This window comes from Harpegnathos saltator, unplaced genomic scaffold (assembly GCF_003227715.2).
Source record: "Harpegnathos saltator strain DR-91 unplaced genomic scaffold, Hsal_v8.6 scaffold485, whole genome shotgun sequence".
Lineage (NCBI taxonomy): Eukaryota > Metazoa > Arthropoda > Insecta > Hymenoptera > Formicidae > Harpegnathos > Harpegnathos saltator.
In genome coordinates, this window is record NW_020230299.1 from 1,254,765 (window position 1) to 1,270,000 (window position 15,236).

At 46.0% G+C, this 15,236-nt stretch overlaps 1 protein-coding gene across 5 annotated transcripts in view; it reads left to right on the forward strand.

Annotated features, from left to right (window-relative positions):
• Positions 1-15,236, forward strand: part of chas (chascon) — a 26,239-nt gene continuing 11,003 nt past the window's right edge. Inside the window, exons 1-3 of one of the 5 annotated variants that reach the window (XM_011152212.3) lie at positions 1-103; positions 12,514-12,681; positions 13,453-13,489. In XM_011152212.3, the coding sequence (XP_011150514.1) occupies positions 12,613-12,681; positions 13,453-13,489 (106 nt within the window). In that variant the 5' untranslated portion in view covers positions 1-103; positions 12,514-12,612. Of the gene's footprint in view, positions 104-5,208; positions 5,566-6,445; positions 6,791-12,513; positions 12,682-13,452; positions 13,490-15,236 lie in introns of those variants that run through there. The other 4 variants (XM_011152207.3, XM_011152210.3, XM_011152211.3 and 1 more) reach the window with 4 other exon arrangements.

Consider the following 15,236-nt stretch of genomic DNA (forward strand, 5'->3'; position numbering starts at 1 on the left):
GGATACTGGACGCGCCCGGTCATTGGGACGTTTACCTCCGGAGGTCTGCCGCAGGAATCTCTCAAGCCCTTGCGAGGTCGAGTTCGTAATCTGCAATGCTCAGGTAACAGAAAATCAGCCGCACGCGAGCCCGAATATTTCCCTCCGTGCACTCTACCGAGCGCGAGTGCCGCGCGCTCGCGTAATTAATCACGACGGCGATCAGGCGTCGCCTTTTTCGGCCGACCTTGTTGCGGCCGCGCGGCGCTCGAGAGCGCGCGGCGGGACGCCGGTTAACCCGAAGGCGATGTATTTTGATTATGCCCGCGGATGAATCACTTTACATGCCGAATCCGTGCGCACGGTATAAGGCATTCGGCTGGAACACCGCGCGCCGAGCATTTGCATATTAACGACCTCGAGCGTTGGGAATGGGGCTCCTGAAGACGCACACGCCGAACGGGACGAACGAACAACAGTGTCTACTTATCGCGTATGGCTCCGTCTTCTTCTCCTCCTTCTTCTTCTCCTTCCGACAGGAGAAGCCGCATGTTCCAGTTGAAAGGAAACTTTTTCGAGACTGCGCTACTTTTACGCAAATCTGGCGGTTCTTGAAAAGTAAGTCTTCTGTAAAGTAAGAGCGTGTACGGCATAAGTGGCAGTTGGCTTAAAATATCGTCCTAGTTTTCTTTTAGCCGTATTGTGAGGCATATCTCAAGCATAAGCTTCGAGGAAAAAGAGTGTGCACTTTGAAGCAGCTGACATGACAAATTCGTCTCATTTGGAGGTCTTTATCGAATGAATACGCAGTCAACTTAGTGGAAAGTATGCTTCAGAGATGCCAGGCAATTATCAATGCCGGTGGTGACTGGACTCATTATTAATGGTATAGCGTTTTTCTTCTCATGGAGTACAACAAATCCATGTACTTAAAAATCATATAAAAGTAAATTTTTCTACACATTAACCCGTACACGCTCTTACTTTACAGACTAGTGGAAAGTAGCCTCGGAGATGCCAGGCAATTATCAATGCTGGTGGTGACTGGACTCATTATTAATAGTATAGCGTTTTTCTTCTCATGGAGTACAACAAATCCATGTACTTAAAAATCGTTAAAAATAAATTTTTCTACACATTAACCCGTACACGCTCTTACTTTACAGACTGTAGTGGAAAGTAGCCTCGGAGATGCCAGGCAATTATCAATGCCGGTGGTGACTGGACTCATTATTAATGGTATAGCGTTTTTCTTCTCATGGAGTGCAACAAATCCATGTACTTAAAAATCATTAAAAATAAATTTTTCTACACATTAACCCGTACACGCTCTTACTTTACAGACTTTCTTGCATCATTTGCACATCGCACGAGTCACGCGAAGATAAAGCACTTCGCGCGCTATTAACACTCGGACGACGTCTTGAGGATGATAAAAGGCAAGAGAAAATTGGCGGAAATATTCTGCGGCGAGAAAGACTCCGCGTCGCACAGTGGGGGAAAAAGCCCGTTTTATGGACAAAAATCTGCCCAACAATCCAATTCTTAACCGATTTTAATTTTTTTTTTTAATTTTTTGGGGATGGAATAGGCTCTAAATAATTTGTGCGTAAATTTTGATTACGCTCCAAATTAAAAATGGCGGATACGATAAAGTGGGCATAAAATATCACCAGTGTACGATTGCGATTAATTCGTAACAAAACGTAAGTATATTTTTGTAAAAATGGTATTATGAATTTCTATAGTTAATAAGTAACTTATTAGTATTAGTTATTATAGTAACTTATTAATAAGTAACTTATTAACTAATAGTTAATAAGTAAGTAAGAATAAGTTCTATAGTAATTAGTTAATAAGTAACGAATTTGCAGTTTAAATAAAAAAAATGGCGGATCGAAAATAACGGGAAGCGCCCAAATTGAAAATCCACTTTTAATGGGTTTTCGAAATCGCTGATTACGAGAATCATTTTTTCCCGTTATATATTTTTTGTTATATATTTATTCTTTTATTTTTTGTTTATTTTGTTAATTTTTTTGTTACTTACTATTTATTTTTTCCTTTTTTCATAAATATATATATATATATACTTTTTAACTTTTATTGTTATATGTATTGTTAAATGTTTTTTATTTTTTATATTTTTTATCAATAGGCACAAACAGCCGAAGGTAATATCAATAGGCGCAAATAAGTAATTAATGGCGCCACCACAGACACATGCATTCGGGCCTATTTGTTACTTAACCTTCGTTGTTTCTTAACCTCCGTTGTTTCTTAACTTCCGTTGTTTCTTAACCTCTTTGCAAGCTGTTCGCAAGCTCGACGAACGTTGTTGCTGCTCAGTGTTGGTATCATTCTGGATGTGCAGTGCTGTTACGAGTTGTATTCAACCTATTCTCCTTTTACTTTCCTCATCCTATCCTGTAATTAAAATCTTGGCTGCGTTGCACCTATTATCATCTCCGGCTACGTTGCACCTATTAATATAATTTTCGGCAGCTTTGCGCCTATTGATACTACGGTTAAGTAAAAAATGATTCTCGTAGTCAGCGATTTCGAAAACCTATGAAAAGTGGATTTTCAGTGGAATTTGGGCGCTTCCCGTCATTTTTTCGATCCGCCATTTTTTTTATTTAAACTGCAAATTCATTACTTATTAACTATAAAAATTCACAATACCATTTTTACAAAAATATATTTACGTTTTGTTACGAATTAATCGCAATCGTACACTGGTGATATTTTATGCCCACTTTATCGAACCCGCCATTTTTTATTTGGAGCGTAATCAAAATTTACGCACAAACCACTTATAGCCTATTTTATCCCCAACAAATTAAAAAAACAAAATTGAAATCGGTTAAGAATTGGACTGTCGGCAGATTTTTGTCCACAAAACGGGCCGACTGTGCGTCGCCGAGGAGTCGCCGAGGAGTCGCCGAGCGCATCGGCGGTCTCTTATGGATCAATGAGACGTTAATGTCCACGTCTGCCGCGGCGGCGTATTCTCTCATTAGCTGCGTTCAGTAGAACAAAATGATCAGTGAGCGCTTAGTGATTATTGTCTGTGATTGGAGCATTCTTTTAGATTCTTCATAGACTCAGAAGTATTTACCAATCAGGAGCGAGAATCACTAAGCGCTCACTGATCACTTTGTTCTGCTGAATGCAGCCATTGGGTATTCGTCATCGGGGACGAGCAGAGACACTTGATCTTGTTTGTCCGTTCGGGCGTGTGCTCGGTGTCGCGTACGTACCTGTGTTGACAGAGGCTCGACACCTCCGCTCGGCCCCGTCGATCCTCACCTTTTCCTCAGCACTCGCTTCAGCGCGGGCGGTCCACATCGCGGCGTGAAGCGGCGAGAGGCTAGTCGAGCCTGCGAAAAAAGAAACTCGCTCCGTGTGTTTGCGGACGCTTAATTGAATCGAACTCGAATAAGCGCTCTCGGCGAGAGCCGTTGAAACGAGGAGAGAGAAAAAGAATCGAGCGCGAACAGTAACCGACGCTTCTTCTTCGTACGTATCGGAGCACTTTCAGACGAGTCATACGCAAGTAATACGAATAACTTGCTGCCACCCAATGCGCGATTTATTCCCAATGCGACGTCCTGGAGCATTCCTCGCGCAAGACGCGCGACAGTCCCGAGCGAGTGATTCAATTCGCGACCGCCTTGCCGCCAATTAACGGTAGTAGTCAATGACATTCTCGCATTCCTGTCTTCTCTCCCGTGTACTCTGCGCGAAATACATATGAGCCGGTTCCTAGTGTGGACTTGGGATCTCGAAGCAAAATCGCGGGAGAAAAGAGTGAGGAAAGAGACCGCAAAGCTACAATTCACCTGTTTTGCAAATGCGATCCACTTGGCGCGTGAACCACCTGGAGCCGCCTCTCTTTGGTCAGCCTCACAGAGAGGAAGAAACTACTCGGCTCGTCGATTTCGTATAAATTCTTTCCTCTCTCTCTCTTTCTCTCTCTCTCTCTCTCTCTCTCTCTCTCTCTCTCTCTCTCTCTCTCTCTCTCTCTCTCTCTCTCTCTCTCTCTCTCTCTCACACACTCTCTCTCTCTCTCTCTCTCTCTATATATATATATATATATATATATATATATGTATATATATATATATATAATCTCTCTATATTATAATTTAATCGACCTTCAACATCCTCAAAAACTATACAAAGAAATCATCTCACAAGCTGATGTTACGAACAAAAGCACTAGAGCTGCACCGGATTTACTACAAATCCCGCAGTGCAGAACAGAAATGTTCAAACGCTCTTTTAGAGTCGTGGCCGCCTCCCTCTGAAATAGTTTGCCTGGAACCATCAGAAGTTGAGACTCGATACAGTCGTTCAAAAACGCACTATACGAACACCTCGTCGAGAGGCTCAATACGAGCCTGCTTTAGTCGTATGAAATACAGTACTGGCAACCGTCTTCACTCCCTGACTGCCTAACTATTACTATTATTTTATATTAATCTATCATTGTCTATACTACTATTTTTTGTATTGTTCCATTACTTGTTTATACTGATCTTGCGTATTCTTTCAGCTGATGTAAAACTCAAAAATTCTTTGTATCATTTTTGACTTCCTCGCGCTTGAGGGTACTCTGTCCCACAGCGCTCAGTAAATAATGCTTTTCTCTCTCTCTCTCTCTCTCTCTCTCTCTCTCTCTCTCTCTCTCTCTCTCTCTCTCTCTCTCTCTCTCTCTCTCTCTTCTTTTCTGAGCATAACTTTTACCAGCTTCCTTATTTTATAACATAAGAATACAATATAATTCTATCGTTGTATGTCCGAAGGGAGCCACGTTCCACGGAGTTGAATTTCTCTCTCTCTCTCTCTCTCTCTCTCTCTCTCTCTCTCTCTCTCTCTCTCTCTCTCTCTCTCTCTCTCTTTCAATAGAATCTTAACTGAAAGAATTATATTGATCGCGGTCAACACAAATGACGCATTGATCCGCCTACCTATGTAGCACGAGGCATCTTCAGTTTCCATCTACATCTCTTTCTCCGTCTTTTCGGTGGGGTTGTGTGGAACTTGGAAACCGTTTAAAATCCGTTCCAGGACATGACGTCAGGCGCGGGCAGCCGCACGGCACGGCACGACACGGCACAGGCTAGCGCGGCGTGCGCGTGCACGCACACCGGGGCGCCGTGTCGGCTAGACTCGATCCTGAGTGGCCGGTGGATCCGTCAGAAAGTACTCGACGGCCGGACAGTATCGCGAGCACTGGCGCGAAAGCATGCGGCGCGAGTCTCGTCGAGTACTTTCGTTTCGCGCGTCGAGCAACACGCTCACTCGCGCTCGCGGCGCATCGCACGTCGCACGTCGTCGTCCACGAGTCGTCCACGCGACCAGCTCCGATTGATTCGTCGCGCGTCGTCTCCCGCTCGAACGTCGCGGATCGATTCTCCGCGGGGATTCGTCAACGTCGTCGTCGTCGTCGTCGTCGTCGTCTTCGTCTTCGTCTTCGTCTTCGTCTTCATCGTCACCCGTCGAGATTTATCTACGAGCACTTGCGAGAAGGGATTCGCGAAGGGATAACGATTCGCTGGATCGCACGAGGTGCGGTAGGTGAGCGTAAACACCGTCTGTCTCTCTCTCTCTTCCTCTCTCTCTCTCTCTCTCTCTCTCTCTCTCTCTCTCTCTCTCTCTCTCTCACTCTCTAACTCTCTCAGATATACTCTCCTCTTTCCCCATCTCTCTGGCGGAATTTCACGGGGCCTCCCGTGCGCCGATCACGGCAGCGAACGTGCACGCGCGCGTTACCGAGAGCGGATCGCTGCCGACGCATCGGCGAGCCGCTTTTCCTCGAGGATATTACGCGAGTGGCATTGTCAGCCTCTTACATAACGAGAGCCGTGCGGCAGGAGCGCGATGAGAATCTTCCCAGTGCAAATGTTGCGGTGTGGGAGGCGCGTTTCCATCCGATAGGGACGTTCGCTCGCTCGCTCGCTCGCTCGCTCGATCGATCGATCGATCGATCTGCCGACGCGCCGCGCGCCAGTTTCTCGCGCGGTGCACGCCGGTGTCGTCGATAACGATCGACGGCGAGCGAACGAGTGCGAACGAACGTCAAGCTTATTTGGCGTGAAAGCCCCAAGGTATCCCGGTGGCCCGTTGACAGACGGTAACGGTGTCGCGCGCGGTCCTAAAATGGATCCGTCAGTCCGCTCGAACGAGCCCGCTCCGCGTTTTCAAGCAAAATGGCGGCGTCCTTGGCGAGGTCACGTGTGTCGCGCGCGTCCGCGCCTGCTTGTCGGTCGCGTTCCGTGCGTGCAGCCCGTGCGGCTGCTTTTTCTCGCGCGCGTTCAAGTCACTTGGGCGCGCCGCACGGCGATTCAAACGTCTCCCACCCGTCTTATTTTTTATATATACGCGAGCTTCGCCGCACGCCGATGTTGATTAACGTCGATTGAATTCTACGCGCGAGATCTGTGATCGACCGCGCGCGCGCGCGCGTTTCCATTACGAATCAGACGTCGCGTGGCTGCGTGCGTGCTCGTCTCGAGGGAGCCCCGCCGAGCTTTGTAAATAATCCGTCGAAGACGGATTTAATTCAGCAGACTCTCCGACGCCGCGCTCGTGCGCGCGCGCGCGCGCGCCGAGAGAGCACTCCTCGCGCTCCAGTGCGAAATCACGAGAGAAAGAAGCAAGATGAAAAATCCGGTCGTGATCCGATTGTTTCAGTTTGTGTTCACGTGTACGGTGAGACTCCGCGAGATTGATTGATAATCCTTTGAGGGGTCGTAGGAACGTGCGAATACATACACAGAGAAGTCGAAATTACCATATTAAGGTACGATTCAACGGGTCATTACCGTCAAGGATAATTACGCTATTCCTCATCGGGCTTGCTATCAATCCTGCCCCTTCGCCTCCCTCCTCACCGCCCTCTCTCTCTCTCTCTCTCTCTCTCTCTCTCTCTCTCTCTCTCTCTCTCTCTCTCTCTCTCTCTCTCTCTCTCTCTCTCTCTCTCTCTCTCTCTCTCCCTCTCTCTCTCTCCCTCTCTCTCTCTCTCTCTCTCTCTCTCTCTCTCTCTCTCTCTCTCTCCCCTCTCCCTCTCTCTCTCTCTCTCTCTCTCTCTCTCCCTCTCTCTCTCTCTCTCTCTCTCTCTCTCTCCCGGAGTTCATTCTGTTCTCTAGACAAAGTGCGTGAAATGTCACGGACGACTTTTCGTCGCTGTTCGCTTTTACGCGCTGACGCATCCCTGACGTCACACGCATATCCAATAAGGCGAGGCTAACATGGTAGTACTGTGTATTACCAAAGAAACGTGTCGTCAATGCAAAGTGCACGTTTGTCCTCTGAGATCCGCCCGCGAGATACGAAGCGTTTGCCGGCGTGACGTTCTCGCTTAGATTTTCCGCGAAAAGCAAAAAGGAAAGAAAGGAGAGAGGGGGAGACGGGAGAAAGAAAGAAAGAGAAAGAAGCAGCGGAGGTGAGCGACAGTTAGGAAACCACCTTCGTGAAATAACCCGCAAAGGTTTCAACTCGAATGTAACCGACGACGAGACTCGGCGCTGTTAGTCCCTCGGCTCTCCTCTTCGCGCGAGATCGATCGATCGATCGATCGTCGCATGATACGGTGCGATCGCCGCTAATTATTACGTATGCATGCGACTGCGAAGGAAGAGCAGAAAGGGAAGCTGTAATTAACGGCACGGCGTGTCGGATTAGTCGAAAGTCCTCGAGAGAGGTAGAGAGATTACGCGCGGCGATTACTCTTCACTTTGTAGAGCGCGCTACACTTTTACGAGGTGCGCTCACGGGAACAGCATTAAGTAAGTATTTCACGGTAACGTGCGTGTGCTCGCTCTAAAACCGCACTTTACGATCATAGATCCTAAGGGTAGGAGAAAAAAATCTAAATACTTGCGTACCTGTCCATGAGGCGGGGTGGTGGCGGGGGAACGCGTGCGTAATTCCAACCGCAAGGACGCGGGAGAGGTTCAGAGGCGTAGGCAAAGCTCTTTTTAAAGCGCGAGTACTCGTCGCGCGCGCTTGAAGCCGATCGAGATGGACCCGGCCCCGAGCTCGCAAAGATCGCGGATTAGCGCAACGGGACAAAACACCACGTGAGTGACGTCTACGTCCCGACGTCGGGGATGCGCGACATGCGCGAAGCGTCTCGCGACGCTTAGAAATCCGAGGAAAATCATTTCTATTCCGCTTCTCCGGCGCGCGCTGGCGTCTCGTTATTGTTTTCAGCGCCCGGTAGCGCGTCGGTTTCTCCTAACCGGGCATCGGACATCGGAGACTGCGACGGCGGATTGAACATTGGCAGCTGCCTAGCGAAGCTGGATAATTCGCGTCCGCTATGTCCTTCAGTGTAACTTCTTCCCGAGCGCGGAGACCCGCCGAAGAGTCGCGCGCGGACTCGCCGACTTCAGCTTTCCTTACGTTTTCGCTCTTCGGCGAGAAATCACGAGAGAATCATGCATCGCGAGAATTCCTAATAGCCAATTATTAGGCATCCTCCATTCCTAATGTACCTCCTTCTTCCCCCCGCCCCTCCGCCCCACCCCGAGACTTAACACGGACTTCAGTTCTACCCACGAGCGCCTCCATCGCCGCGCTCGCGGCCGGTTCTTCAATTACCCGCCGGTATCGCCGCTCTTTCCGTAGTTTCCACAAGTGTTACTCAAGCGGCGCGAGCGCGGGATCAATCGCTCTTTAATAACGCGTCAATTATTCTCGCCGGTGCGAACGGACGGCTCAATAAATCCATGTGCCGCGGCCGGTCGCCGCGTAATCGCGAGCGTTAATTGTATGAAAAGCACTAGGTTCGCTCTCTCTCTCTCTCTCTCTCTCTCTCTCTCTCTCTCTCTCTCTCTCTCTCTCTCTCTCTCTCTCTCTCTCTCTCTCTCTCTCTCTCTCTCTCCTCCTTGCGCATCCGTTACGCCATTGACGGAGGGAGCATTGGCAGGCCATACGTATAGTACCATGCGTGTCTTTAGCCATCTCGATATCGCATCGCGAAGCATATCGAGGTGGTCGCGAGCGCAAGGCCCGCGTGCCACCGGCGCGGCGGCCTTCGGCTTCCACGCAGAAAGAGCTTCCCGATGAATTATTGCGCTACGCGTCTATATACGCGGGCCCGCGCGTTCCCCACACGTGCGTCGACACGCTGGAAGAATGGAGAAAAGGGATGCGCGCGCGTCGCTGTGTCTCTCTCTTTCTCTCGAGTCGAGCGCGCGAGACTGATGCTCCCTCGACTGAATCGGCTATTACCGCAGCGAAGGGATATTACCGTGTGTATGTGTGTGTGTGTGTGTGGGTGTGGGTGTGTGTTCTTTTCTGTGTCGTCTTGGGGAAAGAAGTGAGAAACTGGGATTCGCACTCGTACAAAGTGTCACTCATGGTGGATACCAAGGGCAGCGCTCGTAGGCCGATGTTTCGACATTTAACCCTTTAACGCCTACTGGTAACTATAGTTACCAGAAACGCATTTAAGAATTCACAACTTGGTTAAAAAAGGAGATATTTTCGTTTTCTTTGCACCACAAAAGTGAATTCTTCTTCTAAAAAGTGGTATATAGATTGTATATATAGATTCGGTTTAGTCTGTTTTCAGCTCAGTTTTAATGATAACATGTTTCGCCGAATCCCAAGTAGGCATAGTTAGCATTGTTACTGACATCTAGAAGTGCACTATAAATGGATAGATTAGTATCCGTTATAATTGTATACCTTTGGAAGCTTTCTCAGATGCAAAATGTGAAATTAAAAGAATACAGAAATTCAAAATGGCGAATCCAATATGGTGGACACGAAAATCAAGAAATCAACCTATTTTTTGTGAAGCCTGGTGACCTACAGCCCTTTTTATGCGGCGAAAAATGAAGGGACGATTGACTATCTAAATGGTGATCTATAAGTGATATTCTTCTGAAATAGTAAGCTTGACGCTCTGAATGATAAACTTCACTCACAAATATAGTAAAGTTTCAGCTCAAAAATGTCAAGCTGACTATCAGAGTTATGTCGTATAGATTACCCTTCATTCTTCTCTGTATAGGTTGCTCATTTCGTATATGCTTCTAGGATCCAAGTCATATTTACCAATAAACAAAAAACGAACGATAAAAAAACCAATATAAAATTCTAATATTTTTTTTGGTTATCACTACTTATAGTCTCAATTCAAAAAAACTCTAATTTTATTCATAAAACACTTATAAAAAAGTCGAGCGTTAAAGGGGTTAAGGGGCTGCATATACTCTGGCCCTGGAAAAAAAATCTATTTTTCACAATTTTTCTTTCGTAAACATGAAGTCCTTTTAACTTGGTTTTTTTTTTTTATTAAAATATATCAACATTATAGATTATTTTCAAATTTGTTACGCTTTATAATCTTTCAAAATGGCTTTCAAAATATAAGAGCTGGAATTGTAGGCTTCATGCGTCGATCTGAAAATCGATACCAGAGAAAACAGTTATAAAACATATCGGAATGCAGAAAGAGTCATACATCTTCTTAAAGTATATTAAAAAACGCAGGTAGCATCGTAGCCGTTTTCAAAAATTTTGCTTCTGAACAAAATGGTACATACTTGAATTTTAAAGTCTACTTTTCTACAATATTAATATTACAATTACAGGCGAACAAAGGCATAAACGAAAAAACCCTTACGATGCTATCTATGTTTTAATATGCTGAATACTAATAGACATGTTAAACCTCATGGACGTCGGTTCAGTAGGTTTTGAGAAATCCTTGGTACCAATTTTCAAAACATGTTTTTGAGAAAAATGCGTCTAAAGTTTCAAGTAAGCTTTAAGTGAGTGAACGACAAAATTTTTTATCTTAAACGGAATCATCGATTTTTGGTCCATAAAGTAAACCTTCAGTATCCAGAAACTTATCAACAGCCGTTTCATTTAGTTTTTGCTCTAGTCGAACTGTTTTTATAGAGACACATGCACGTTCAATGCACTACGAGGGTAGTCCCAAAAATACCTGACCTGACATATAGATAGCGGTTGTTGTTTGAAAAGAATGACTATGGTAGAAAGTACCAACCTTGCTAAAGCTTAAGTTTGAAGTTTGACGACGCTACGTTGTTTAGTATTTGTTTGGCAGCCATCAATAGTGAACGCTCTCAGTGAATTTGTACACATGGAAAAAATTGGTCATCGTTGTGCGATACAATACTTTCATTCATCTTTCAATCATTTGAAAGGCCTCAGTCCAACCAATATCAAAGCGAAGCTAGATTCTACTCTGGGGGAGTCTGCTCCTTCGTTTGCAACAGTAAAATATTGGGTGGCAGAGTTTAAACGAGGCCGTACGAGCTGCCAAGACGAATATCGCGGTCGCGACATGGTCGACCAAATGAGGTGACCACGCCAGAAATGGTGAAGAAAATCCACAAAATGGTATTGGATGACCGTCGACTGAAAGTGCGCGAGTTAGCAGACATAATAAGCATTTTAAAAAGTCATCGCATATTGACTGAAAATTTGGACATGAGAAAGCTGTGCGCAAGATGGGTGCCGCGATTGGAACAAAAACAGCGTCGTGAGGATGTTTCGATCGAGTGTTTGGCGAAGTTTCGCAGCAATAAAACCGAGTTTCTGCGTCGATTCATAACCATGGATGAAACATGGGTTCATCACTTCACACCTGAGACGAAGGAACAGTCAAAACAATGGACCAAGGTGGCTTGATGGCTATTTTGAGGAGCTCGACGATTCTCACTATAAACAGGGTATCGAAGCTATTGAACATCGCTGGGAAAAGTGTATTGAGCTATGAGGAGACTATGTAGAGAAATAAAGATATTTTTTCCCAAATTTTTTGTGCTTTCTTTGTTAGGTCAAGTACTTCTGGGACTACCCTCGTAGCTGCCACAGAAAAGCGTACGAACGCGCGCGTTGCGCACTTACACAAAAACGGTTGTATCTCCGTCATTTCAAAGTATTTTTAATTGAAACTTTAGGGAAATATTCTAGAAACACATCAAAGATCCAAAAAATATAAAAATTGAAAAATCAATTTAATAACTCCCCAAAGTGTATGTAGCCCGTTAAGACAGCCGTAAGTTCCTTTCAAGCACGCAGCCAGCGAAACGGCCGTCGCAAGATGGACTTAAGATGGACTTTAGATGATCTTTGGATGATCTTATATGCGGCATCGGATCGTGGATATCGCTCGAGGCGTCAAATGACGACGAACGTTAGGTCGGCGTTTTCTCGCAAAGTGCAGTCCGCGATGCGTCGTTTCCGCGGAAGTCGAGTCGCGACGCGATTTGCCAGCTGAAGGAGTTCAAATCGGTTCCAATGACTCCCCCTCTCTCTTTTTTGTAAATTCGTATTCGTTCCACATATAATACTGTAAATTATTATTATTATTATTATCATTATAATATAAAGATTTGTGAAACTGGAAATTTCGAAGTATATACACAACGCTCTGTTGCATTGATCGCAATTAATTATAAATTGCATGTAATCAAGCGTAATTGCGTGTTGCACAATTATGGGCGATGAGTTATATGTAATAATATTTATGCACAGATCCAATTATTGAAGCCGACGTTCGCCCGCTCCGTCGGCTGAATTCCTCCTCGCAGCGACCCGGCGGAAATACTAGGACTTCGCAGTAGACATGATCGAATGATGGAGGTGATTTCGACACGCCGATACGAGGCCCGTCCACCAGCGAACACCCACTCCTCCATTCTCGTGAGTAGCACGTTTTCTCTGGCCGCGCGAATGCATTTCCTCAGGTTTCGCGCGTTTATCTCTTCGGGGCTCGCGTTGAATCGCGTCCCGCGGCGGCCTCGGAAAACTCGACTTGCGGGAAAGCAGCGAGACGCGCTTCGGAGATAATATTCAACGACGTGCGGCATTTCGCCGTGCGAGAGACGTCGTCGCGTCCACTGAAAGATGCAATCGAGAAACGCTCGATCGGACGAAAAAATTCGCCGTTTGGAGAACGAATTCTTCGTTCGGCCGACGGCACTCCTTTCCGCAAACTCTCTCCGTTTTCGAGACACGCTTGATCGCGATTTTCGCCTGAGTGTGATTTTCCACTCAACTGGTTATTCGCGATCGATCGCGAGTAATTTACGAATAATCGCGTCGGACGAATACGTGTTTATTCTCTCTCCTCTCTCTCTCTCTCTCTCTCTCTCTCTCTCTCTCTGACTCTCTCGTGCCGCCTCGCGCTCTCACCTCGCGTTAACGTCCCGATCCCGGGATCGGAATCCGCCGGCCGGGTGATGTCGGTCAGGAGTTTAGTCGCGTGTAACGCGGAGTAAGAAAGCGGTTACAGCGAAGTTATTTGCGGTTGAACGTGGCTCCTCGCGCGCGCTACGTAACGCTCTTTCCCCTCGGGAGTGTCCTCCTCAGTGCCGAACGGAATCGCTCCTCATTCCCGCCGCCGCGTCGCCGCCGGCGGCGATGCGCTCGCTCGTGGGCGAGGATTTATACGCGTATTGTTTCCTTTTTCAGGTTGACCCTGAGAACTCCGTGGCATTAATCAAAGAAGGTAAATTCCTTCGGAGGAGAGGTAATGTTAATCCGCGCGCCGTGCCGTCGCACGCGTGTAAACCGATAATTTATTAGGAGCATGCGCCGCCGCCGCCGCCGCTGCTGACACGCCGACATAACTCACAAGGAAACGGTCGAAACTGTCCTTCATCGATTTTGATGGGCTTTGGATATGTCGTGGAGCAACAAAAACTATTAGACAGGTATTTTTTTTTTGTATGCGTATCTCAAGGTTTAGGAGGTGAAACAACCCTTCGAAAGAAACAAACATTTTCATTGTTTGCAAATATCTTCTAAAGTACGAGGTATATGAAAAAATGTTTCCTACAAAAGTTTTACAGTACTTTATACTGTTTGCAACGGTACATTCAGATTTTTCAAAAGTGTCAAAATTTTCAACCTCGTCCCCTCCACCTATCCCTTTAATTTTACAAAATTTAAAAATTTCACGAGGACAAAAATTGAGGAGCATTTGATGCCGAATCCATCCATGTATAATAATACAATATGGTCGTGATTAATTTTTAGAAAAACGGGATGATATCGTGCTATAGGCTGCCGCGCTGTAGTTAGATGTTGTGTTATTTCTTTTCAGTTGCGCTGTACTCAATAATTGTTTCTTATGCATATTTCCTCATACTGCAAAATGCAAGAAAATTAATCTTAATGACACAACATGCAATTTATTGATGAAGTGAACATGAAATAAAGATGTTAGATAAATGAACGTATATACAGTATACTGCATATATAGTATGTTTGATTTAAGTGGGTACGCTTAATTATTTCTTAGAAAACTAAAGAAACAAAAAAATTGTTCAAACAAAAGTTGTCTGGTTTGAAGGGGGACATAAGACAGCGATAGCATTTTGTCTACAGATGGCGTCACTCTCGAGATATTCACTGAACATCAATTTTCTTAAATGGAAATCCCAACTTTTTATTACATAAATTACACTTTTTTATTGGAAACATTTTTTCATATATCCCGTACTTTAGAAGATATTCGCAAAAAATGAAAATGTTAGTTTTTCTCGAGAGGTTGTTTCACCCCTCGAAACCTTGAGATACGCACATAAAAAAAGATACGTGTCAAATAGTTTTTATTGCTCTACAACATATCCAAAGTCCATGAAAATCGGTGAGGAACCGACCGTTTCCTTGTCAGAATAAGCCGCCGGAAGAAAGCCGCCGAAGGAACTACCGGGTATCCTCCCCGTGTCAGACGTTTGCCGGATAGCGAGGAGATTAACCCTTTCGCTACGGCAATCCGCTCCGCCGGAGTGCCGCCACTGAACGGAACCCCACGCCAAAAGTGTACACATTGCGCGTAGCCAGTCTTCGGCGTTCGTTTACGGTTTACGTCCGAACAATGCCGCCTTGACACGCTTTTGTACGAGTACGTATGTACAAACACTATAGACGGCTCTCGTACACACAGGTCGTTTCGTAGATGTCGTATATATCCAGCGCTCGTAATGAAAGGGTTAGGAATCAAGGGGATGCTGCCGCTCGGCGCGAAGTCGCTCGGGATACACATCTCCCTTATCTCGTCGTGGTTTTTAGCCGGACTTTAAGCCGCGATCGCGTGTTCGGTTCGCGCCGAATGCAGCCGAGTGAGTTGGCGGAGTCGTTCAGTTTGTATTCAAGCGGCCACATATTTTCCGGGTTGCGCGAGTGTCCCGCGTTTTTTCCCCTCGCTTAGATAACGCATCAGTCCCGCGGATGGAAGAATATCCCGGCTA